General features: G+C 36.9%; 2 protein-coding genes across 2 annotated transcripts in view; both read right to left on the bottom strand.

Moving 5' to 3' along the window:
- LOC139708801 (DNA repair and recombination protein RAD54B-like) overlaps positions 1 to 27,180 on the bottom strand; it is a 291,148-nt gene that overhangs the window by 175,771 nt on the left and 88,197 nt on the right. The gene's annotated exons all lie outside the window — the stretch shown is intronic.
- On the bottom strand, positions 6,806 to 7,885 carry LOC139708784 (adenosine receptor A3-like). Its single transcript, XM_071620732.1, has one exon. The coding sequence runs from the start codon at positions 7,883 to 7,885 to the stop codon at positions 6,806 to 6,808; it is 1,080 nt and encodes a 359-aa protein (XP_071476833.1).

Below are 27,180 nucleotides of genomic sequence, written 5' to 3'. Positions count from 1 at the left end.
GCAGTAACTGCAGTATCCTTATGACTATCGCTTAAATTATTTTTATCATTGGTAAATTACTTATCATTTTTATTTTTAATCAGCATTGCATCACGACTGTTATTTGATTACTGTAACCATTAATTTGTATTATTGTAAGTGTAACTATTTCTTTTGGAGACACATTATTATTATTTTTTTTTCAAATGGAAATGATTATCATTAATATTAGTGACGTGGTAGGTCTATTATAAATCAAGTATTAACTGGCTACTATTTAATACCTCTCTGAAGTACTATCAATTATCAGAAAATATTATCTGTGGCAGACAGGGATTTCAAGGAGCTTCAAACAGTGTGTTTGAAGCTCCTTGGTTTTCGTATTGTAAAGTCTACAGCTCAAATGATCCAACTTTCAGTGTTCAAAAAAAAACTTGCTCAGCGATCATCCAGACCACCACCTCCTGCAGCTGCATATGCTGACACTGACTGTACCTATCAATTTTTTTTTTTTTTTTTTGTAATGATATCACTCAGTAAGAACAATGAATTCAACGGTACCTTTTTTAGTTTCCGAATTAAGTTCAACATCCCCTTCCAATACGTCGTCTGTCTCATCGGCATCGCATAACTCGCAAAACCAATCCGATTTTCCAGCACTCCCGTGCCCGTGCAGCTGCAGTCCAACACATTCGGAGTGGTAAATACCGATTGTACACGAAACATTAGAACAGGATATGAGATTAGATGTTTTGGGGATGGAACAAATACATATCACGTCTCTATCATCCAGTGTCAGTGAAGACGAAGTCATTTTTGTTTTGTCCGCCACGGAATTACGGAAGCTTGTCAAGCAATTAACGAGCGCGATGAGTTAGCTAGCTAATACACGCTACAGTACAGTATCGCCATAGAGCTGTATGGCTAAACATCACCGAATATCGCTTCGCGTCCACAATGCATTGCGAGAACGTTGACTTCCGATGACGTATTTGTCCACAATGCATTGCGAGAGCGTTGACTTCCGATGACGTATTTTTCCGCGGGGCTTTCGAATTGCGGTCAGAGTGACATTCCAGTAGATTAGATAAGGGTCAACCACCCACTGTTTTACGACGGCGGCATCACAGCTTACTTCTAAAGGAAAGTGAGCGTTGTATCTCCATGTGTTTGAAGCTCCTTGATCAAACATAACCCAGACCTAAACTTACATGGGGGTGGGGGGATCAGACAGCTGCTGGTAGAAATATATAGGCTACATCCATCAGATTTTAGTCGTCATCATGACCCTACATCTCTTCACTACATTCAAACAGAAAATATTAAGGGGGGGGGGGGGGGTTAATCTGATCAAATCAAATAATTCTCCGGATACCATGATGACTGCACATTGCTTTCTATGATTTCAATTTTAGCATTCCACACATATACTCTCCAACCTCCCAAGATTTTTAACCCATCCCTCACTTTTGGAGAGAAAAAAAGGAAAAAATTTAGCAAAACTGCTTACACAGTATATACTAAATATAATCTACAAACTGTGAAATGCTGCATAATGGAAAAATATTTTAAACCTCGCTGAGTGCTGCTAAAAGTCCGTAACTTTGAAGTAGAGCCAACATCATTCTGTTTCATCAAGTCCTGGAGTCATCTTTACTACAAAATGTCTACATCAATCATGGAATCATCATAATCAACTATATAATTAGCTTTAGCATTATTTTAATCACTATCAACATCATCCTCATCATATTATCACTTTCATTAACAAAATCATTACCATTATTATATCATAGACTACTCCAAAAGCCATGAGTAAATGGAAGAAAGTTGGTTTTTGGGAGAATGCGTCCATCACTTTCCCCGTCAGATAACCCTAAAATTGTAGCCAAAAACTTTGAATCCTTACAGCTCAGAGTAGCAAAAAAAAAAGAGAAATTATATATACATATATATATATATATATATATATATATATATATATATATATGTATATATATATATACATATATATATATATATATATACATATATATATATATATATATATATATATATATATATATACATACATATATATATATATATATATATATATACATATATATATATATATATATATATATATATATATATATATATATATATATATATAAAGTTTCTCAACAGATTTAAGTGTTTATTGTCTCTTTATAATATTAGAAATCTGTGAGTTCAAAACCTATTCTTTTTCAAGTGTACACAAGGCAGGCAAATACACAATTCCAACTCCACACTAGCATTTTACACAAGCCGAACTGACCCCGCAAATTGTTGAAAATATATTCAGCTGTGACATTTAAAGCAGGCACAATTGAAATCAACCCTGGCAAGATCTGGCAGATTTACATAAACTAACACCTCTCTAGTAGGTGGGATAAAGGAGACTTTAATGGCACGAGTTACTCAAGGGGTGGAAATCCTTGCCGATCAAGCCAGCCCACACTGACAGCAGCTATCATGGGGAGGAAGGAGTCGACGGAAACCGCAAAATCACCAGCAGAAAGCAGGAAATCATTTCCCGTCTTCGCAGATCAACGGCACTGAGATACGGCCAGGTGAAAGTGTTGATTTTTTTCCATTCAACCTGCCCTCTACTGGTTGGTTGCATGGTGGTGGATAGGATGGATCATGTGGGACGTCTTGCACAATCTCTGCAGAGCAATAGCCTTGTCTTTGTTTAAACTCTTCTTTATACCTCACAATTGTCATGTAATGATGATATTTTTGCCTGTAGCACTCCCAGCTCATGTAGCAAAGAATGGTCTCATTTGGAATGTAATAGAATGTATACTGCATTTTATGCTATTTCTAGTCTTATATTGGCTCTCTTATTGAACATATCTTTCAAAGGTTGAAAAATTCATATTCATTTCTTCAATGATTATTCCTATGTATTTGTCATGCATTCTATATATTATCATATTCTGAGAGGAAATGATGCAAAAAGATTTTGCTCAATGCAATCAAAGGCCAAAGCAATCCACCTGCTCAGTTTCATCCAGTAATTACCCACATGGCACAATAAGTTTTCAAACAATAATACACAACTAATCAAACCACCGTAACAAATACGCTCCAAAGTGTTCTGGTTGTAGTCATGTTTATTGCATTAATAGTATTTCATATTACATCCAGTTGGGTATGGCCAGAATGTGAGGTGCTTGATTAAAAGACATGTATATACCCATTTTTCAACATAAAATCTCATAAACTGGCTGCCATGAATGCTCATATGACAATAAGATGGTTGATACAAGCAACGGTCATAGCTTGTCCTCACAAAACAATGAACTTCTGCTGCTACTTCTTTTTTTTTTCTTCAAAAAATACAATGTAAGACAGCTAAGAGAAAAACCATATCAAATCCTTTTTAATGAGATCGTGTCAAGACTGTTTGCATCGCACCAACTATTCACTTGCTGGTATCACAATGTAACAAGTCTTTGCATGAAAATGCAGTATATATATATATTTTTTTTTTATTTGGTTGTATGTCTTACATTATTGAAAAAAAAAACATTAAAAACATGATGCTAGAGAGAAAATCATGCTTATTTGCCTTTATAAAGTCAATATATGGTTTAGATATTATTCACTGTGATTCATGTTGTATTCAATACATCACTCAGGATGTACATTACACACTAATAAATGCTGTCATTAAAAACAAAACAAAAAAGACCTACAGAATGACTGAAGGTTATAAACTTTGCACAGTTATCTCCACATGGATGCTACACATTTAGCTTTTTGGGTGTGCAACAAATGCTTCTTATCTTTGTTGCCATCGTGGTAATGAATACGCTCCTCTGAAAGTACTGTCATACATCTTATTCCCAATGGAATCCCATTTTCTTTGCTCATTTTCCACTAATACATTTTATTTGCCACACTTGAAATTGTCATTTAAGGGTTGATAGTCTATATGAATACTGCTCATGGAGGGGTAACTCTGCATTATATGATATCCTGGCTGTAGCGCCCTGTCACATAGAACTACCACGGCAACAGTGTATCTGACATTGATTCAGAAATAGCCGCACATCTACACTATTCTTGTCCATACACTCATTTGACGGCAGCTGAAGTGTATAATATGCGTTTCCATCACAACACCCTCCCCCTACCTTTCTGCTAATTGTGTTTCCACATGATTCAAAGGCAAGATGAAGACCAATATAAAACAGCCCTGAAAAAAAAAAATCGATACCATCATTATCAAAATTACCCACGCTCCAGTAAGTTTGATAAACACTTTTGTCTCTTTCTTATTAACAGGAAATGTCGATCCTTTACCAAAGAACTCATTCAAAAACAACTTCACTCTCTTATTACCTACCTTAGCTATCTGGCCATCAGCAGATCAGAAAGAGAATGTCAGGCAAGTGAAGAATACCCTGTACTATGGGAAAGGTCTTAACAGGTCATATATTTATAATCATAAATTCTATCCTACTACAATTGTATAGACATTATGAGAGGATAGAAACTTATGGCAGTGTAGCAGTAAAACAGATTCATTGCTTCATGTGTACAATATCTGTCTTTCTCACCAAACACATTGTACTGTAAAACCAGAAATTCTCACGTGCATAAAACTTTCGCGAATTTCGTGCGCCAAGATATGCGATTCAAGCGTTTGTACACACAATGCACTGAATTTCAGTGGCAATTCGCAAAAGCTTCATGGTGCAAAAAAAGGCTGTTAGCTCCAATGCACAAAAGTTTCATATCACGAATACATGTATTTCTGCTTTTACAGTAGTCAGTGGATTGTCTTTTTTTTTACACTGTCACTAAGAAAAAGTGCATACTTCAGAGTAGCTACAATATGGCTTCTTGATGACGCGTTAGTAAAGTTCATTGGAGAATAAGAAATTAGAAAGAGATTTTTTTTTTCCAAAAAGAAATATATTATGTAAAAAAATAGCTAGGTAGATGTCTATAAAAAACCAAGAAAAAAGAAGTAAATCCAAAATTCTAAAATCACATTTTTGCCTGACAAAATCATTAGACATTTGACGGTTGCTCCTAAATGTGCATGCAAATAAAGTCATCCCTTGTTTTTCTATCATTTTGGCTGCATGCAGCCACTTTCTTTGTCAGACTTAAGTGCGGCTGGAATTATTCTTTTCTTTTTTTTATATTAGTATAATCTGCAGCATGAGAAGATTAACAATTATATGGTCCAAAATGAAACAAGAATTTCTACACTTGTACAAAACTCATACAACTCATAAGGCAGTCTAGTGTAATAAAAAATAAAAAATAAAACCAAAATACAGAAAACCTACTTCTTCTATTGTTTCTTTAAAAAAAAGATTTAAAAAAAACAGCCACAAGAGAAATCTTGATTTTAAAAAAAATACTAAATCACTATAGATGTTTGTTAATTATCACTTGTGAATAAAATATTTTCTCCATTTCACAGGAAAACGAATACTTTCAGAGTTTAACTCCTTGCGAGGTAATTATCCTTTTGAGAACGAGTCCTGAGTATGCTCGGGTAAGTGTGACTGGGAAATTTGTGTTGTAGCAAAATCATCCCATCCTCAACCGGTTAAAAACCCCTAATGAGATATTAAAGAGCATACAGTTCCAAGAGAAATTTACAGTTTTTTGATGAAAATCAGTTTTGAACCAGCTGAGATACCTAAAAACAAGGTAAAACAAAATGGTCCTCATAAAATTATTTTTTCATTACGACCTCATTGTTTCTGGATATTTCAACTATATTAAAACTAATTTTTATCAAATAAATTTTGAATTCCTCTTAGAATTTTCATATTTCATATGAGTTTTCTCATTATAAATTTCATCAAAAAAAAGTAATGGAAACCTAAAGCCTCATCTCAATATCAAAACTATACCATTCCTTTCCTCAATGGCTAGGAAATAATAAATGATCTTATTTTTGCTTGGCAAGGAAATAATTAATGCTCTTATTTAAGCAAGCAATTAAGAACAAAAAATATAGACTGTTAATACAAAAAGCAACTTCCTACTTCAAAAGTTATTGGTTTTTAGCCCATCTATATACAAAGCACAATATGAGACACACAATGTGCATAGATCCAATCACAATAAAATGCTAAGTCTTTTCTATCTTATCCTTTAATCGATTTATCCAATTACATTTAAAAAGACAAGGGTTGCAAGAAAATCATTGCAAATATCAGTCCATTGTCAAATTTCAACTATCCAGCAAGTATCACATGCTATGGTTCAGTAGACAATTGACACTTGACATTTCATGACAGATACATCAGAGAAAAAGTAAAATATTCACCTAATCCCTTTAATATTGTAAAACAGATAAAACTGAAAGTACTTTCAAATACTGCAAATGAAGTCATATGAATGATATCACCACCCCCTGCCCCGTGCCCGGAAAAAAAAAAGAACAAATAAATAAAATTGAACTTCGGCTCAAACACTGAACTAGCATGTGATCCTAGTTCAATAAGAAAAAGGACATGATATTACAAATGAATGATCACAGATAACAATTCGTAATGTTCTCTCACCTGTAACAAGACTATTTTAACATTTCTCATTGCCATAGGTATTTTGGGGAGGAAAACCAAAAGGTGCTGATATGTGAATAATAAACAAAAAAATAAGTTTCATCAACAATAAACTGTTTATAAGTCATAAACTTATCCAAGTTTCATTGTGAAACATTCAGTTCTGCTAGATGGTTAAATCCATATGAATATCAGTCATTTCCTGCATCAAATATTGCAGGGAGAAAAATATAGCTCTCCTCCGTAATGGTAAATCATCAAGATATATTTGTCTCTGTCCGGGCATTCCACGTGGTAGTGTCAGTTAGGCCGCCACGCCTGTCCGGCTTGGTCAGGACTGATTTGAGGATGCGGGAAGGCAAGGGGACCTTAGACAGCTGGCACCTGATGACAAAGCCGAAGACCTCTCGGAAGTGAGGGTGCTTCAGGCAGTAGAAGAGTGGGTTCAGGCAGCTGTTGAGACCAAGCAGGATGGCAAGGTATGCTGCCATTTGTCCATACTGCTGGGGATTGGCCACGAAGCCGGTAGCACAGTACGCAATGACAAACGGCAAGATGCAGACATAGAATGTGCATATGACCAAGAGCAGGTTCTTGGTGATGACTATGTCGATACGTCTGGTTGAGGCAACCGGCGGCGCGTTTTGCCGGTGGGCAGCAAGGTTACTCAGGTGGTTCTTTACATATCGAAACAGGAGCCAGTAGCAGAGGCTGGAGAGCAATAGAGGAATAGTCAGGAAAGCAAGTGCCCCACTCTTATATATCACATCATATTCATGGGCTGGATCCCATGCACACAGTTCCAAGTAGGTGTCGTAGCCAAGACTTCCATATCCAACCGCCTGCGGGATGATAAGAAAACCAGTCAGGTTCAGCCACGTAGAAGAAACCATGAGTGTAATGTTCAGGGGTGTGAAGACTCTTTGATACACAACGCGAGATCTCGCAATTAGAATGTAGCGGTTGAAGGCAATAAAAGCAAGTGTTGACACACTACATCCTATCGCAATGATGATCAGAGCTCCAATGGTGGTACAGGCCCATTCAGGCAGCGATAAAGCATCCTCCAGATGAAGGATCCACAGGCTTTGCAAGGGAAACAGGAGCCCTATGAGAAGGTCTGCAATGCTCAAGTTGATGACAAAGATGTTGGTGATGGTGTGAAGTTTCCGTGACACGGCCACCATGAAAATCACAAAGATGTTGCCCACCACAGCAATCAGCCCCACCGCTATGAAACAGCAAGCTTTGACCAGCTCCTGGATTTGAATAGCATCCGCCGTGGTGTTTCCACCGGGCGACGTGAATGGCAAAGAGAATCTTGCCAGAGTAGCCATTTTTTTGATGTGTAATGCACATTTAGAAGAAGGATATTAGCTCAACACTCGCAGAATCCACTGAGAGAGCATTTTCCCGCACAACATAGGTAATGCCATGTCTGTGTGTCAGTTACTGCCAACAGACTCGAGACCTCTACTATCCAGGAGAGAGAGAGCGAGATGCTTGCTATGCAAATGAATGACAATCAGCCACGCGCAAACATTTTGGGTCAATAGATTGGTATCGCCCTTACCAGATGAGAGTAAGGTACTTACTGCATAATTCTGCTGACGTACCCTTGGCATATGCTTAGTCAGGCTTACATTTATGACAAGAGGGGGGAAAATAACAAAGCTATGCATTCCCATGGCAACCAAGAAGTCACCCCAGCTCGGATACACCCCCATCTGCGCAGTTGTATTCAAATCTCCTGCAGCAATACACGTATTCACTTCTCTCTCAATTGCGTCACCCGGTATAGTTATACATTGGTGGTGTTCACACATGTGGAAGATTAGATTGTTCAGAAAAAATAATATGCACTGTTATACAGTCATTTTTTTCTCTCTCTCCCAGCAAATTAATCCATTCCAAAGTAAACTCTAGCTAGTAGCTGTGAAATCTTTAACAGAAAGGTCTAGATTTACATTTATTGCCATTTTCTGGGCCCTTGATTTTTTTCTTTTTTCCGGAGGGCATTTTTTGACTGCAGGGAGAAAATGTCTAGCATATTAGATGAGGTCTGTATCGAATCATGCCAGTATTTGCCATTCAGGTAATGAAAGTGAGGTACAATAGCAGTCCATCAGCCATGAAGAATGAAACCCTGTAACCATGGCGTCTAAAAGCCTCATGGCCATATCAGCTGAGAAACCTCATCAATGAGTCAAATGTGGTTGATGTAATCGGTCAGATTCTTCCTGCGTGAAGGTAGAAATGAACGCACATTTTGCATATTTGCATCATTGCAGGAGGAATGATTACAGAACATTGCCTTCATAAAAATGGCATTTGACACACATTGTGTGGAAAAAGAGAAAATCTTAAATATTATCTTACACAGGATTAGTGACTTCATGCCTGATACATGTAACTTGAAATTTCATTCTTTTTAAATTGCATTAGAAATCTCCACTTCACAACACAGTCTGAAATATAAAGCATCAGCTCCTTTAAAGGAAGTGGATATGCAACCAGAACTTGAAAATTATTCAAGTGTGAATGCAACCACATGCCACTAAAAACCTAACTAACAGACAAGCCATACACAATGGTATCAAACTTCAGTTGAATAATGAATTTATTCCGCTGTTGATTTCATTCCTGCAAAAAATGGTACAACTCTACAAATGTACTATGCTAGATCTATGAGCAACATGAGAACTCTCAGAATTTGTAGAATAGTCCAGTGTGAACGAACCATATGTCACTGAAAACCTAGCTCACTGAGTAGCAACACACATAATAGCATCAAACTTCAATTGAATAATTAATTCATTCTGCTGTTGACTTCAGTGCTGCAAAGAATGGTGCAACTCTACAAATGTATATATGCTAGATCTACGAGCAATATGAGAACTCTCAGAATTTGTAGATTAGTCCAGTGTGAACGAACCATATGTCACTGAAAACCTAGCTCACTGAGCAGCAACACACACGATGGCATCAAACTTCAATTGAATAATTAATTTATTCTGCTGTTGACTTCAGTGCTGCAAAGAATGGTGCAACTCTACAAATGTATCATGCTAGATCTACGAGCAATATGAGAACTCTCAGAATTTGTAAATTAGTCCAGTGTGAACGCAACCATATGTCACTGAAAACCTAGCTCACTGAGCAGCAACACACACGATGGCATCAAACTTCAATTGAATAATGAATTTATTCTGCTGTTGACTTCAGTCCAGCAAAGCACGGTGCAACTCACTCACTTAAGCAGCACAAATGCTCTGACAAAAGCGTGCCGGCAGAGTGGGGCGATGGAAAGATACACTGGAATTCATCGATTACAGATTCTGAGTGCCTTTTTAGATGTGCCAAAAATATCATTACAAAGAGAAGGAAGGGTGTGGATACAGTTTATCCTTTATGATAACATCGAGTATGACAAAACGTACCACCACATTCATTCAGATGCTGAGAGAATCTAGCATCAGTTTCACAGAGGACTTTCTGTTCATTACAAGTTTGAACATCTGTGCTCTGTGCAAAAATTCACAGAAACATTCAGATCATTTTTCTAACTGCCAAATTCTATCAACACAGCACCTTCTGAGAGTAAGAATCGTTTAATCAAGTTCTAATTTGTTCACATGATTTCTGCAGAGCAATTAAACTGCAATCTTATCTGTCTATATTTGTTCTAAATCATCTGCAGATTTATAATCAACAAAACTAAAGATTTAAGTATCATTAAGCATTTTTAACACACAAGTTTCATAATCTACAGGTGTTGATGAAAGACATAGATTTTCTGTATGTACATTGTGTTCTATCCCTGCATCATGTACAGGAAAAATGTGATTCAGTGACCTTTCAATGACAAAGCAACCATAAGTCTCAGCAGGTGAATTAACTATGGCATTCATTGTCGAAAGTAATGCAGACATTTAAAGTAACAATGGAGTACTCACAATTCTCTTCCATATCTTAAGTACAACCTCATTCAAGCCAATATTTTTGCTCGAGTTCACATGCAACACCTCGCCACAAAAAACAAGTCAATCCTGTGTTCATGTTAATATGAGTTTCACTGTGATTCGTCACAGAAAGAAAGTACTATCAGGTTTCCATGAACCTTAAAAACAATTGCATATTTTGTAAATCAACAAAAGTTAGCCATGGAATGGGATTTTGCATACCTACACCACATTACCCTTAGTATGTAACATGAAAATTAATCAATTAATGATAAAAGGTGATTTGGCATTCTGAAGTTGCTTTGCTGACAAATTCAATGGATCTCCATCCATTTTAGATTCTAGTATCTGCTGTGGCTCATCTTAATGTATTAAATGTGGAATATTTTATGATGTGAAATATTCAAACAATAATAACTCTATTGAACTTGGATAAGTTCAAACAGTGTGCAAAAGTATCTTTTGATATAAGATACAACGAAATACTCTCATCTGCCAAATAGTATTGCCAGTGGGTAGAGTTCATCAAAATTGGTCCAGCACAAAAACAATCAGGGGAAATTGTGTAAATGCAGAGATATTAGCAGAACACATAGTTAAGTTTGAGGAAAATCTGAAAAATCCCTTCAAAAGTTATGTATCTTTAAATTTTTGGTACAACCATCGCTGGATAACACAACTGTAACAATTCATGATGATACACATAAACAACCATATAAAAAATAGAAAGAGAGCTCACTACACTTCACTTTATTAGCACATAATGAAAGGGCACTTGGCTTGAATACCTCTTTCAGAAGGCAGGGGAAATGATACACCTTGGTATCACCTTAATGTTGGTATCAAGTAAAAGGAATGCATACCTTTCACAGAATATTAAATTCTGTGGAATCTATTTTATATTTTCTTTGTACATGTATCATTGTCCTACTGTGACATCACCAAGTGCTATCTCCTTATCTAGCATTTGCAGTACCAAAAGTTTAATAATTCATAACTTTTGAATGGATAGTCTGATTTTCCTTAAACCTCACTTATGTGCTCTGTGATTATTTTTGCATTTATTCATGTAGGTTTAATGTCAGTTTCAAAGGATGTCAGAGATGTGCAAAGGTACAAAAACTATGAGTTGGTCAGCCTATCAAAGGTACCTGAAGAGGACACTAATAGTCAAAAAGAGCAGCATGTTAAGAACCAGCTTTAATTAACAGCTTTTATAGGAATGGGAGAGGAATTTTTGTGGGTGTTTTGCCCTTTTCCCTATTTCCTGTTGAAGAGGAGTCCAGTTTTGCTGTCTCCCTATTCAAAATGGAAGAGCTGCCCCACCAGGAAAACATACAATTGTCCCCACATGCCCATTAAATGATGAATCATTGTCATTTCTGTAATTCCTCATTTTTGTATTTACATGTGTGTGTGTGTGTGTGTGTGTGTGTGTGTGTGTGTGTGTGTGTGTGTGTGTGTGTGTGTGTGTGTATGTGTCAATGCACGTGTGTGATGTTGTTGGGGAGGGGTAAGGGCAGCCTTCCGATATGGGACTTCGGCTTCACATAAAACATTGCCAGTTCAGTCTTCACTTTCGCAGTAATAAATGAAATCACCTCATTTCATGAGTCACTTCCTCCCCTGCTGCAGTGATGGTATGCATGTCGCACTCAAATGCCTCAACCGCACTGCTCATTGTCTGGTAATCCACGGATATACGTGGTAATCCAAAATGTTTACAATAATAGCATGTTGGATTTCTGCCGATTATCTTGGATACGTCATTTCAAGTTCTGGTAACACAAGACCTTAAACCTGACTTAACTTGTCATTTGCATATAAAATCTATGGCTACTACAGAGCATGATGATGATGATGGTGATAGAGGTGGAAGTGAGAGCTACAGTAGAACCTCTTTGAGCGACTGTCCTCTATCTATTAAAGGGGAAATCCAGTCCAAATATAAGTTAGTCTGCTAAGAAAGAGGAAAATAGTAAAATTTTGTTCAAAATCAGATGAAAAATAAGGAAGTTATGAAATTCTGAAGTTTTGCTAATCTCTGATGAAACAGTTCTTGAATGGTCAATATGAATATGAAAATGACAAAGTGGGCATGTCATTCCCTTACAACTTGACATATAACACACTTTGTAGTTCATACATAAAATTTTGAAATTTCCCGTTTTTCATTCAAACGCAATTATGCCCAAATTATGCTCAAATCCTGATATATCAAACTGATCACTATTCTAAAGTTATTCAACCAGGAATAACATCAGGTTTCAGACTTCAATGATAGAAGCACTGAATTTTCATCATTTTTTGTACACAATCAATGGAAAATTGTGAGGTTATGACATGGTCAGCTCACTCGTTTGCATAATCATATCCACTGTACAAGAACTGTTTTGCAGAAATTAGCAAAATTTCAGAACTTCCTTATTTTTCATCCGATTTCAGTCAAATTTTTACTGTTGAACTCGTAAGATTTTCCTCTTTTTTTTATCAGACTAACTTATTTTTGGATAGGATTTTCCCTTTAAAGCAGACACATAATGAACTGTCTCGTGGGAAATCTCTTGGCTCCTAAAATCTTAATGTATTCAAGCATTACAAAATTTCACACACACAGTCAACATGAAAGACTGGGAAACCATACATGCACACACTCTTTTTGTTTTGTTTTTCAAAAATATTCCATTTCTATATGCTTACATAACATAATACAAACACACATACACACAAACAAAAATACAAATAGAGAAGATATGAATCAACGAATAGAGACAGGAAAAGACAGAGAGACAGAGAGAGAGAGAGGGGGAGAGAGAGAGAGAGAGTGCAATAAAGATAGCATCCATACAAATGCTATGCCTAAAAACAATTGCAAAACGTGAAAGACAGGGAGGGAGGAGACGTAACACACAGAGACAATGAGAAAGCTCCTGAAGCCAGACTTAGAGGAAGATACGAACCAGTCTCTACACGACAATGCAGTGACATTTCAAAATCTGCAGGATTAGAATTAGGGCCCATTGCAGTCTTGAATATATAACCATGGAGCTATATAACCATAATGGAAGGATGATTTCCAGCAAAAGGTTACATCATGGAGCTAGAATGTACCTACAGCCCATGATATAACCTTTTGCTAGAAATTATCCTTCCATCGCCCCAGTCAGCAATTTGAATCTGGAACTTTGTATGCCGATTGCAAGGTCATTGGAATCTTCATACTGGGTATTACAAAACATTACAGCAATACGCCATTTCGTAATTTCACTTTGCACATGAACAGAAAAATGTCACTTGTGATGACAGGCATGTTCGTTTTTAACATTCACTTAGTCAATTATCCACAATGCAATGATTACTCAAGCAATCTTATAAATGGTGCTTGCCAGTACATCAACATGACAAAACAAAGAATTTATTAAAGCCTAGTTTTTGGCAATACTCATAGATACTTGATAATGCATTCAGTGCCAATTAATGAAATGGATGCCTCCCTAAACATTAATTGATTAGTTATTCTGGTCACCAGGTCTACGCAAGTTTATTATTGTTTGAACATGAATTCCATAAATCGTTACTTCAGGCAAGCTGATGCATAATGTCACTTTGAAAACAAGTGAAGTTCCTAACCGAGACAATAGGAAGACCATTTCAGAAAATATGCACATGAGCTCATTATGAACTAGCTTATTGCTATGACCATCTTTCATACCTGCAGTGAGTATAGCAATAAAGCAGTGTGAGAAAATGAGCATGCCTGTGTTGTTGATCTATACGTGCAGGTTCTCTCTTTCTTGCTCAAAGGGAAAATGTTTTGCTGTGAGGAAAATCTTGGGGCAAAGAAAAAAAAACTGATTAGCTCTGAGAAAAGTGGTATTCTTCATGACAGCTGTAATATGATTGCACATTTTAACCCCTTCAGAATGGGCTAATTTTGCTAGAACACATTTCCTACAGATACCCACCCAAGTATACTCAGAACTACACATAGTCTTCAATGGGTTCACATCAAATACTCTTAACTAGTGTAATGCATGTTATTTTGATAAACCGTCTTTTGTGTGTGTGAGAGCAAAATAACTGCTGGAATGGAACAGACTATTGTGAATATCAGTGCCGCCATTATTACAAAACAAAGCAGCTAAGCAGGAAAAACTCATTTTGGACTTTAACATCATATAGGAAATCACATGATATCATAATGTAACTTGAGAATACAGATGGAATTCAACAAATTCATAGCTTCCGGTTTGATATGCCTCTACATACTATGCTGCACTTGATTGTATCTCCTCTTGTGTCCATACATGCATTGTTCAAAAGTGATGTACAGCAATATGCTATCATCATGACAACCCGTTTCTTTTGTTGTTGTTGTTGTTGTTTTTTTTTTTTGCTTGTTTGTTTTGTTTTTTTATCTGGGTTATACATTTGTTTAGTTTCTGTAATCATTCTCTCTGTACACATGGTAATTTAAGTCTGCAAACTCACTATTATGCTTCTTAATTATTTACGATAAAACTGAAATTGAATTGAATATAAACTGAATTTGATTTGAATGTGACATACTAGACATCATCTGTTTGTGTATTATACCAAATCTCACCATACCCATGTACTAAGTCTGATAGTCTGTATTACAGCAAACTCTTAGAATAAGACCTTTCACTTACACTTGACTTACATGATATTTTGAACAGATATATATTGAGAATTTGTTTCCTGATATACAATAACTGGGCATTACGGACATAAAGTCTGCAAACTAATTTAGAATACTTTCTTTGGTTTACATCCGCATTTAGAATTTGAACTTTATCTCATACTCTTTGATCTTCAGCCCATTAAAACACAGAACATATTGCAACATCAGGTACTCAAATCACATGGTAATGAATATTAGCATGCCTTGTAGGGTGATCAGGGATTTATCACATCAAAATCAATAAATAATGAAAAGAAATAAAAAATACCTTTAACTGAAAATGCTAACCTAAAGTTCATTCATTATTCAGTGCTATACCATAAGAAATTATGTGTTTATGCCAGCTAACTGAGGAGGGGGAAACAAGAGCTAAGATTAAAAGCAATGTGTGGCAGTGACTAATAAGCAGGCTTCTCCTGTCAGCTCCCTTAACCTATAAATGTCAGGTGAGCTCGAAAAGAGGGCACCCCCCTTTCCAATTTCTGCTTGGATGTTATGTTAGGTAGAGCTTAAAATCCTGGAAATGATGGACGCTCAGTCGCCTGGGGCAACCAGACAGGAATATTGAGAAACAAAACATTCACAGATGCCATACTTTGGTTGCTTGATCAGAAGACATAGCAAAGTCTTTAAACAGCAGCAACAACAAGTTAAACCTGTCAGACTTAAATTCTAAAACCAGATTCTTCATAATAAATGTACCTAATCATCTGCATGTGGGTGCTTATTTCTCTCTACTTCATATGGGTGTCCTAAGATATATTTTATTTTTATGTGAAAGAGTTGTTAGTCTTTGTAGTTTGTTTTTATTCGTGAAGTAGACATTGCATTTCAACTTAAGGGAAACCAAAATATTTGAAAAAAACAAGAAAGAAAAGAATATCATTCAGCAGCCTAGAAGGGTGATAAGGCAAAAACTATTGTTTCATTATGACAAAGATTGAACTAAATTCTTGATGATGAGATTTGCCTGTATAGTGATTTTTTTTTTTTTTTGGGGGGGGGGGGGGTAGAACAGAGAAAGCAAATGGTACTCTGCAAGCAAGTCACTAAAAACCTCCTGAGCCCCAGATCTGATGTGCTAGAAATGAGTAAAACTAAAACTAAGCAGATGTAGATACCCATTTAAATCGCTATGGTGTGAGAGCAGAAATAAAGAATCTCTATCTGGGATTGTGTTGGCTACAGTGCAAAAGTATAAAAGTTATAAGATTCACTTGCGAAAGAACAGAACAAAGATAAAAAAAAAAATACATAACACTGATTATATAGTCAAGAGTGCTATTCTAAACAATGTCTATCCTTCCACTAACCTAAATCAAATCCATACATCATCATAGTCTGAGCATTGGTCAAGCCGTTGAGAATGGGCTGATTTTGCTATAGCACATATCCCAAGGACTCCTGCCCAAGTGTACACAGGACTAGTCTTCAGTGGGTTAATATCAGCAAAAAATGGTTGTTACAAAGTCTTTCCCAATGGATTGCGACATTCAAGTAGATGTCTACTGACAATGTTCCAACACCTCCCCACCCACCCCCCTATTAAAATGTCAGACATCTTTTAATACATTTGCTGTGTTTCATACAGTGACTGTGAAGATCCCTTCAAAAAAATGAAATTGCCAATATCATTCCTGTGACTTGACTTATTTGCCTTTCTTCCCCCCAGTCAGGAGGAAGCCTGACTCATAATGCAATAGAGCAAGAGGACCTGCTTGAAAAACACCCGGTGTGATTTCACTTGCAATTATTGTCTTCGGGCATATTCTCACATTTCCCCCTGCCTGTGAGTGTGGTTAACCCTTCCTGGGCCAGACAAACAGCTGCCCAGTGGGATTATTTTGTGAATTACTCGTTAAAAACTTTGAACTCAGCCCATTAAAGACCATGCCCAAAATATCTCCAGTTAGACGGTGTATGTGGAAAAGACCTGCTGGAACAAACTCTGACCTTTTCCAGTCGCCTAAAAGGGGGTTTCTTTCCTTCGAGAGTGACCTATTTTGCAGACATGCCACACAATACTGCAACAAGTCATTGAAAAGAGAAAAGCTGAAATAATCGCTAAAGGCACTTTCACTGCCAACATATCAGCAGGTCCTTCAAAATGAATGAAATCTTCAATTTCAAATGCTCATATAATAGTAAAATGACCAAAACTCTATCAAACAAAATGACAGCTTGTAAGAATTCATTCATATTCCTGAGAGGAATTTCTTAAAGATCTAGAGCAATTTTTTTTTTTTTTTTTGTTAAAATGCCTGGCTACAGGACAGCAAATCAATATTCATTCATCATTAAGACATTTGGTGCTGTATTTCCAGTAAATCCTGGATAAGATCTGATGCCATAAAGAGCCATGTTTGCTTGTGAAGTAAGCAAATGTTTTGGACGGGTTAAACATTGATTTCACTCTATGGGAAATGAGAGTCAGTACCTGCAGATGAGGATAGACTTAAAAATAAAAGCACTTCACATATCATCTTGCTTTTGTGTTTTCATTTATCATCCATATCACTGCAGGCACGCTTCATGGAAAACAATATTTTCGTTTCACTATTTATATCAGGATGTAAACTGAAGTACTCTTGACCCCATTATAGTCAGAGGAGTAGTTTGAGATGCTGTGCCACAATGTTGTGTCATGCTATCACAACAAACTCATTCTATAAATGAAATGCACAGCAGTCTTTTTTTTTTCATGTATGTTCATGTTCATGTGTTCATGTTGCCTACTTATCTGCATTTCATTTGTCTAAATTTAATGATTATGCAGCTGTTTCAACATTGATAAGTCATGATATGATTCTGATATCTTGGTGCAATAATATGCAGTAGATTAAACACACAGTAATATAAGCATGACTAACTCAATGTTTTTGTTTTGTTTTGTTTTTCCAGATAATACCTTTGGCATAGTGCTCTACCATACCACCAGATATGCAATGTACATTAGATACAATGTGGACCTAAATGTATGTTGGGATTTAGGCCTATACTTCATAGAACAAAAATTAATGCAAATCATTTTCATTTCCAAATATCGTAAACAAGCGTGATATGATATACCACAAGGATATCACAGATTCTCCCGATATCAGTCCACTATTCAGAAACGTGCATGTCACTTTACCTTGGCAGTAATGCTAATATATGTTTTGCATCATAGCTGTGGGTTGGAAAATAGCATGATTATGCACACCTGAATGGAACAGAATTGCTTGATCACATGTGTCCACATTTTTAATTAGGGTGCAGTTAAAAGTATGGCAGTGGAAACAATATGAAATTGTTTCCAACTACCTCAAAAGATATTAAATGCTTTTATAAAATCTGTTAGTTGTTCAATACTAGAGACAGCTAGAAGTGTACTTGTACAAGTGGACATCATGTTTTCCTAATTATATCATCCTCAGGCCATTCTACCATATATTATCTCTTCATTTTTTTTTTACAGCTTGGTTTACCCATTGAGGATGAGTCCCGAGTGTACTCTGGTAGGTGTCTATGGAAAATGTGTGTTGTAGCAAAATCAGTCCGTCCTCAACAGGTTAAAGAAATTGTGCAATAGTATGGATATATCAGTTAAGTTTTTTGTCATTCTTTCTTTTGGGTTTCACTGTAACTGAAAGGAATTTGACTTTCATGACTTAATCAGAATGCAAACCTCAACCTTATACAATATACCTACTCAACATAGGTCTAGCAATCATTTCACATCATATCATTGGCAATAAAAGCCATCTGTTTTTTACATGTCCATATTCATATATTGCATTCAACAACAACAAAAAAGAAACCCTTTTTGTGACTTTTGTGAGAATAAATATCACCATACACATACATGCGCACTTTGTACTTAGAATATGAACATGGAAACACACTTGAACCTACTGTACATGATGTACCAAGCACCTTCACAGTTTCATGTCAGACGTAATACATGTGACCCCCCTCTGCGACCCATTTCCTCAAACATCTGTTGGTTGTGCAATGCAGACTTGTCCTGGATTATTTTGACTGGGCGTAAAGAGTCATCTACCTTTCGTGTGAGCTACAATATCATACACTGGAGTAATCAGATACAGTCCGAAAAGATTTGATGGCATATCTTTGCTATCAGGGCTACTAACATTTCAGGGTGGTGTTTGACACCATGAATAAATGAATTTAGGGGGAAAAGGGGTCAGGTAAAGTGGGATGTTAACACCCACTCAAGTTTACAGATTTATAAAGGAAATAAAAACTGTAAATGTGATCTTTTTCCAGACCTATCCTCTCACACAAACACACACACGAACACACAATGCAGAGGGTTAATTGGAAATTGGTATACGACACATCCACAGAATGAGGGCACAGTGGCATGGTCAGAGTGGTGGGTGGGTGCACAAAGACTGCCATTGATATGAACTGGGTCAATCAAATCTGACATACACCACATTGATGTGAGTAGGTGACTGTGTCAGATTGGATAGAAAGTAATTTTGGCATTGAGTAGACCTGACCTGGAAATGGTCCAAGGAAATGAAAAGGAGAGAATGTTTGTGTACTGTTACCTCTCATTCTGTCTCCCACTTCACTTCTTTTAGTCTATTTTTCTATTCATTTATCTTTTTCTTTTGTGAAAGAAGAGCAATGCACGAAACCTATGGATATTTCTAGGGATGAATTAGACCTAATGACACAAAATTGATTTCTGCTAACAGTCGATCTGAAACCGGGCTTGAATTCTCCTTTAGAAGAAATATGAAAGGAGGAGAGCTTAGGTATAGCTGTAATGCAAAGGTTGACTGATGATGAAACAGCATCTAGCAAGGAAAAGTGATGTGATATCAATAGACAAAGAAAAAAGAAAAACCATGAGGTTTTGAATTCCCTATAGAAAGATAAAGATAATGTATGGTGTGTCAGCCAGAGAGAGAGAGAGAGAGAGAGAGAGAGAGAGAGAGTGAACAAGATACAGAGACAGAAAAGAAAAAACAGGAATCGTTCTCCAGAAGCATAGATATAGATATTTCATATGATCGATTTGAAATGAAGGACATATTCTTGCTGAGATATGATCTGTTGATGCTGTTGTGATGATGTATGACACAATACAAAACATGACTGGGAACTAGAACTCTCTCCCTCTATAGATAAATTATGTATTTAATGGCACACATCTTTCATTACAAGCTTTGATACATTGATCACAGCAAAGGATGTTTGATACATCAGCATATCAACCTCAATAAAAATCAACATTCCTTTAAAAAATCACTAGATTCATTTTACCAATCCCATATGAATGAGCACACTGCAATTTTGGGATCTGGAAACCTTGATTTTGATGCACCTTGTGTTGTAATTAAATATGATAATCATGCCTACAAACACACCCCAGCTTCACAATTCGTGCACTGTGATAACCCAATTCTGAATAGACTAATGGAGAATGGAGTATTAATGGAGATTTCTTGATGTTACTGATAAAAGGAACCAGTAAAAAAACATGAGTGCTAAATCAGTCTCAGACCCCGTTCACAGTGAGTGGCAATTGAGGCCATGCTCAGCCTGGGCTCAGCTCGGGCTCAGCCAAGCCCTGCACTGTAAATGGGGTCCAAGTCTGGCACCTTCATGAAACTACAACATTAAATCCCAATACATCTCAGCTACAATACATTTGCAGCTAATAACACCTGTACGGTAAAACATTTGTCCTTAAAAACATAGCAGGTTGCATGTTTGTATCCTCCTGCATTAACTCATTATATTTACAGCTGCAGAAGAGTGTTATATAAACCATTTAGTCAGTGACATCTGTCTTGTAAAGCTGTCACATGTAGTTATATAACAAATGCCTGGCATTCCTGACAAATGCATAAATAGAAAATTGAGTCACTTCAGCGTAGCTTCACAAGAACAACAAGTGGGTCCATTCGAAAATAGTCCGCCACTCAGAAGTCGGCAAATGAATAAAAAAATACAAAGTACATGACTGATAGAATGTGAGCATGTCTTTTCCAAGAGCAATCTCATCATTCAAGTGTGAGTGCACAGACCAAATTGCACACTATATTAAACTTGGGAATGCATCAGTGCATCTTGCAAGTAAAATCAAGCATGCCTGCTAATGGTGCAAGTAGTGGTGCGAAAAGGCCCTGTTTTATGAAGAGTTATAATTGATTATAAAGTTGATTTCTATCATAAGTCTATGGCAGCCCGTATGGCAAGGAAATTTATAATTGATTATATCTTTTGATAAAACGGGGCCCAGGCCAACCGAAAGTTGCAGATGCTGGTAGCAACACATTACCAGTCGAGAGCAGCTAGGTCATCATCAACCCTCCAACGCAGTCACATGGAGTATACATGGTACTACACTAGTAATCTAGAAATATTAGAGTAACATAAACATGCATACATTTAAACCATCTTAAAGGGAAAATGCAGTTTCAGTTGAGATAGGGCTTCTGGTTTCTGACATTTTTTTGATGATTTTTTTTTTTTTGGAGATACTGAGAAACATCTTATCAACCATAAAAGAGCTTATAATTGTGAGAGAAATTCAAAGTTTATTCTAATAGTGAAAAAAGGCTTTGAAATGGCCAAGACATCCAAAACAAAGCGATCCTAATACAAGGTGGGACCCACTTTTTATTAGGATTGCTTTGTTTTACATTGTTTTTTGATATCTCAGCCATTTAAAAACCAAGTTTTATCGAATAAACTTGAATTCCTCTTAGAATTGTATGCTCTGTAACATTTTATAAAGTGGTTTCTAAATATCTGGCAAAAAGTTTAAAGCTGAATCCCCTCCTTAACCAATACTAATACATCAAAAGTACAGGTAATCTTGGCAACAAGTTGATCAATCTACCCCTTAAACAATAGACGACATCCTGAAACATATAGCACACATGCATGTCAAACAAATTTTTTCCAGAATTTATATTGTTCATAGGGAAATCAGTGACAGCGTTTCACACTGATTAGTGGAACACAAAGTTTTAGGAATTTAGACAATCCATTCAAATGTTATGAATAAAGTCGAAATGCGGCCATAACTGGATGAAAAGACAACTGCAGTTTGTGATGACATGGCAGAACAACTACATAAAGAAAAGATATGAGAAGTTTTTAAACTAAAATTTTTAAGATGACAATGCAAGAGCAATTGACTTACAGTACTTCTTGCAGCTGGGGAATGCTACAATCCTTAACATACGTCAGTGACAAGTCAAAGGAACATGTACATGTACTTTTCATACAAGTGAAACTTCGTGGAATTATCTTCATATTTTTTTTACATCGTTGTTCTGCAATGAAGTGATGAAGTGATATAGTCTTCTCATCCAGCAATGGCGGCCGAAATTCTAAAACTCCATATGTTTTGAACGGATTGTCTAATTTCTCTCAAACTTCAATGGTGTGTTCTACTGATGTTACAGCATTCACTCCATCCACATTGTACATTTTGGAAACTTCCCCTTCAAGTAGGCCAAACAAGCGGAAGTTGACACTAATAAATTGTAAGGCATCGGCAATGTAGCCACTTATTAGATCAGTACAAGTTTTTGTACCTGATCTACTGAAAAGTTTACTCAAACAAACTGGCACATACAATGTAAAATGTCAACCTGACCAATATATGCACTTATTTTTGTAAATGACAATCAATGGGCTCGTCAAGAAGTAATTGGAAAGAAAGGAACATATTATTACATTATAGTGAGGGGCAATCCACTTAATTCCTTGTCAGGTGTACTTTGTTGGGTTCAACACTAAATTTTTCTGATGCTGGATGTAATAAAGGACATACAGGCATGGGAAACTCAGTCTTTGCACCACTTTTAAAAGTAGAGCTATTAGAATAATGTGATTTGTAGATAAGGACATCAAAACCAGCGTACTAGCCTTGAAGAAATTATTTGGGAATCAGGTCTGTGTAGTAGTTGCAATTTTGCAGACTATTGACTTCAGATAGGCAGCCTTTACAGCAAGATGGTGCAATGGGGAAAGAAAAAATACAAATCTAATGAAGTTAGAAAGTTCACTTGCACTTATAGATAATACAAAACACACTATGTATAGCAAAATGTGTAAAAACAGGCACAAACATAAAAATGCATGCAGAAGCAAAACCAGTTGTATATGGAGGATTAAAACAGTTGTTGGTGGGATATGGTTTTTCTTTTATGATAGTTGCTTCATATGGTCACTAGTTTCTGATATTCTTTTGTGACCCACACCACACGAACACGTTCTCCTGGTTTCAATGTTCACTTTCATTTTGAGCTCCCTCTGCTGAAACCGGAACTGTAATTAACATTATCATTCAGCCAATTAGGATCCAACTTCCTCGGCAAGGGCAGAAGTTGTAGAAAGAACTCTCATTATTAGTTGCCTGACATTTCTAGGCCTGCATGCGATGAAATTCCAGTTTTGCAGCACCTGCTGCTCCAGCCTTCAAAGATAGCAACCTCTACTTCAGAACTCATCTCCCAACTATCTATCATGATGGACCATTGTCTGTTGGGGCCCCGAGCAATGCTTTCTCAGGTGAGGAGAAATAATTGCCTCTCAGTCTTTCTACTGCAGGACAAACTCACAGGGAGTGAGGTTAACACATTGAAACATTTTCCTCTCTTACGTCACATCTCAATTGATAGCAAATGATGTGATAAAAAGCCAAATCTGCATGTGGACTTTTTCAAACATCCATAATAATAAAGAAAACAGTATTCTCAGTAGCATGAGTTCTCTCTTATACATTATACAGCTAAGTCAGGTAATGTGATGGAACACACAAAAAAAATCTTCACGCTAACTTTCTCAGACATGATCTGTTTGATATATTAGGGGGAAAAAAGTGTTCTCTGGGTAGATTGAGTTCAGCCTCCCCTCAAGATTTTGGAAGTGGACAGTGTCCAATTTGCACAGCGCTTCTATTGCCAACCGTGTATCTCTCCATAATTACTTCATTGATTCGACCTTGGGAGAATTTCCCATGTTCCTACCCTGTGCCTGTTGGAATTAGGCCTAAAATTGATGCCATAATCAGGAACAGCATGGGGCATGAAGTAAGGAAATTAATGATAAAATTATCTGCCGTTTTGACTTTTGTAGTCAGATTTGACTATTAATCAGAGATCCCATGGATCAAGATAGAAAAGATGTTACAAGACAAAAGCATGAAGTTCTGAAAACAGACATTGTTTTAATAGTTTAAAAGAAGACCTTATTCTTCACTGACATCTGCAAACAATGTAGGACTGACATGAAACAATAACAAGGAAGTAATTTATAATGGGAACATCACATGATCCATCAGTAAATAACTTCCTATCATATTTTGATGTTGCACCTGGGATAACACATCCAGAGATTTCATAATCAGTGCTCAGGTGTGCAACTGTCAGGTTAGTACCAGAAGGACTTTAATTACATGCACTCTACTGGCAGTAAATATTGATTTTTGCTCCTTTTTGTTTGCAAAAGACATATAGAACAGAGTGCCCCCCCCCCCCCCCCATAATTGTAGTTTTGTTTTGCTATAAAATAACTGCTGTCTACTGGAGGGGGGAACAGTGGCTTAACTTGGGGGTGCACTTTCATACCAACTCACTTCTGGCACAGAATTAAGGTTTCCACACAACTTTCAGTGAGATTTGGGCAGCCGATAAATACGAAGCTGGTTCGATTACGGGGTTAGAAACATGTTTCTGAAACACTGAAACGTGTGATCGCAAACGTGTTTGAGCAATAAACTCATTCCTGTAGAGTAGATAAATGTACAGTCATGTGTTGTTTGAAGGTTTGCATGGTGAAGTAAATGAGGGAGAAAGATTTGCGGTGACACCATGTGTATGTAGTCCTTAACCGGATCGTTGTTTGGCAGAAGAAGAGCCTAGAAAGAGGAGAAATGAAGAGGGAAGCGACATATGGGGGTTGTAAGGAGGGCAAAAAGTGAAGAGTGGGAGACAGTAATGGGCTAGAAGTTGAAGTTGCACTAGTGGAGACGGTAGAGAAAGGAACAGAGAGAGAGTGGTAAGAAAGAATAGAGTGAGAATCAAGTAAGATGTTCAGACATCGTTGGAAGGAGAAAGATGAAATAGAAGGGAAGAGGAAGAGGGAGGAGTTGAATGTTGGAAAATCATGGAGATAGGAGAGAGAAGTGAAGATTCATGAAACCAAGAAACCAAATGTAAAGTCATTTTGAAACATGTTTCTCACTTGGACCTGCCCAAGCCAACCACTGCCAAATACACATCTCAGCTCCTCGCGTCAAACAGCACGATAGAGCTGCACAGTGATGAAGCCTCCCCATTAACTCATGATAGAATTGATTAATGCAACAACTTGAGAAATGCAATCCGAAAGGTGTTTGCAAATTATGCATTTTGATAGTGGGTATTGAAGCGCGTTTCAAACATGGGAAAGTTGATAAATAGAGCCCTTGTTTGTATGTGGCTTTCAACCCATTTCCTCCAGGAACCAAGTGGGCCACGTACAAAGAGTTCTTGGGAATTCAAGAATCTCAGAGGGAGTGGGGAAAGTTGCAACACCGTAGTAAGGAAGAGATTATTATTTCTTTTTCTTTTTTTTTCTTTTTTCTTTCTTTTTTTTTTGGGGGGGGGGGGGGAGGCATGGCCACAATGGCAAAGAGAAGGAGCCCACATACAAAGTGTGTTCAGACAGTAGGAGTGAGTTTGGATCCTCACAGTCCAAATCGTGTCCCAAATCACACTTTTCAGATCATCATTCAAATGACGTCCATGAAAATTTTACTGAATTATCATGATCGAAACATCATTCTTTTTTTTTTTGGGGGGGGGGGGGGGCAGGTATTCACAAGATGACCGGAAATTTCACTAACCCACTCAGGCTTCTACAGTAGACCTACCCAGCATGTAGCATGATTGTGTATGTTGTATGCATTCATCTGCATGTACTTATTGTATGTGCTCACTGCTGACCTGTTTACGTGCAGTTCAATGGCTTCTCATCCGCCAATATCCATGGATCCACAGAGAAATCTCATGCCTGACTAAGATTTGGATTACAATCAGAACTGCAATGCAAATAACAACTAGAGATTGTAATTTGTCATCACTGACAAATTAAGGTGATCCGATTTTTTTTTTTATCAATGATTCGAGTCCTGATCGCAATAGGCATGACCATACAAGTTTCATCTGTGTTTAGAGACATTGGCCGTGTGATGTTTGCATTCTCATTTAGCAAAGGGAGTCATATCTGCCATGTTAGGTACAAAATTCTGTATACACTATAACGAAAAAACAGCAACAAGTACATATGACCTTTGACCCACCTTTGCACTCCCAAGATTGCATCTGATGAAATAGTGGTTATTTTGTGAAATGATTCTCGCGACATCGTCTATACGTGTGAAAAATATGGGAAAGATAGGACAGGTATTCACTAAGATACAGGATGAAACATTTATGACCTTTGACCCTAATTTACACACCCAAGATGTTGTCCGATCTAGTAGTTGTTATTTTATGAAATAATGTACGAGACATGAACTAAACATGTGCAAAATATGGGGGTGATAGGGCGTGTTTTTCTTGAGTTATTGCAAAGAAAGTTGCAGAAAGAAAGAAATATCTCAATACATAGAAGATAAGCTTTAATTTCAACCAAGATTTTTATCGTAATCCCGACATTGTATGAAAAAACGAAGGTATGAAAACGATAGCGCAAAGTCTCAGCTACAACATATTAAAATCTGGGAGAAATTCACTGAAAGGTAAGTGAGCTAGTGCTCGATAAAGACAATCATGTCAATTTTCACATAAAAAAAACCCTCCCATAGAGATAACACGTCATAACGAAGATACAAAAAGAAGTACATATGACCTTTGACCTCAATTTGCACACCCAAGATGGCATCTGAGTAAAAAGTAGTTATTTTGTGTAATGATCCTTGTAACATAGTCCTTACGTGTGCAAA

This window comes from Diadema antillarum, unplaced genomic scaffold (genome assembly GCF_040938485.1).
Source record: "Diadema antillarum isolate AM-2024a unplaced genomic scaffold, OU_Dant_1.0 seq00001373_RagTag, whole genome shotgun sequence".
Taxonomy (NCBI): domain Eukaryota; kingdom Metazoa; phylum Echinodermata; class Echinoidea; order Diadematoida; family Diadematidae; genus Diadema; species Diadema antillarum.
Note: the sequence above shows the minus strand (reverse complement) of the source record. Positions and strands in the feature narration are given on the sequence as shown.

Excerpts from the sequence above, each read along its gene's own strand:
- LOC139708784 (XM_071620732.1), bottom strand. The coding sequence starts at position 7,885 with ATGGCTACTCTGGCAAGATTCTCTTTGCCATTCACGTCGCCCGGTGGA.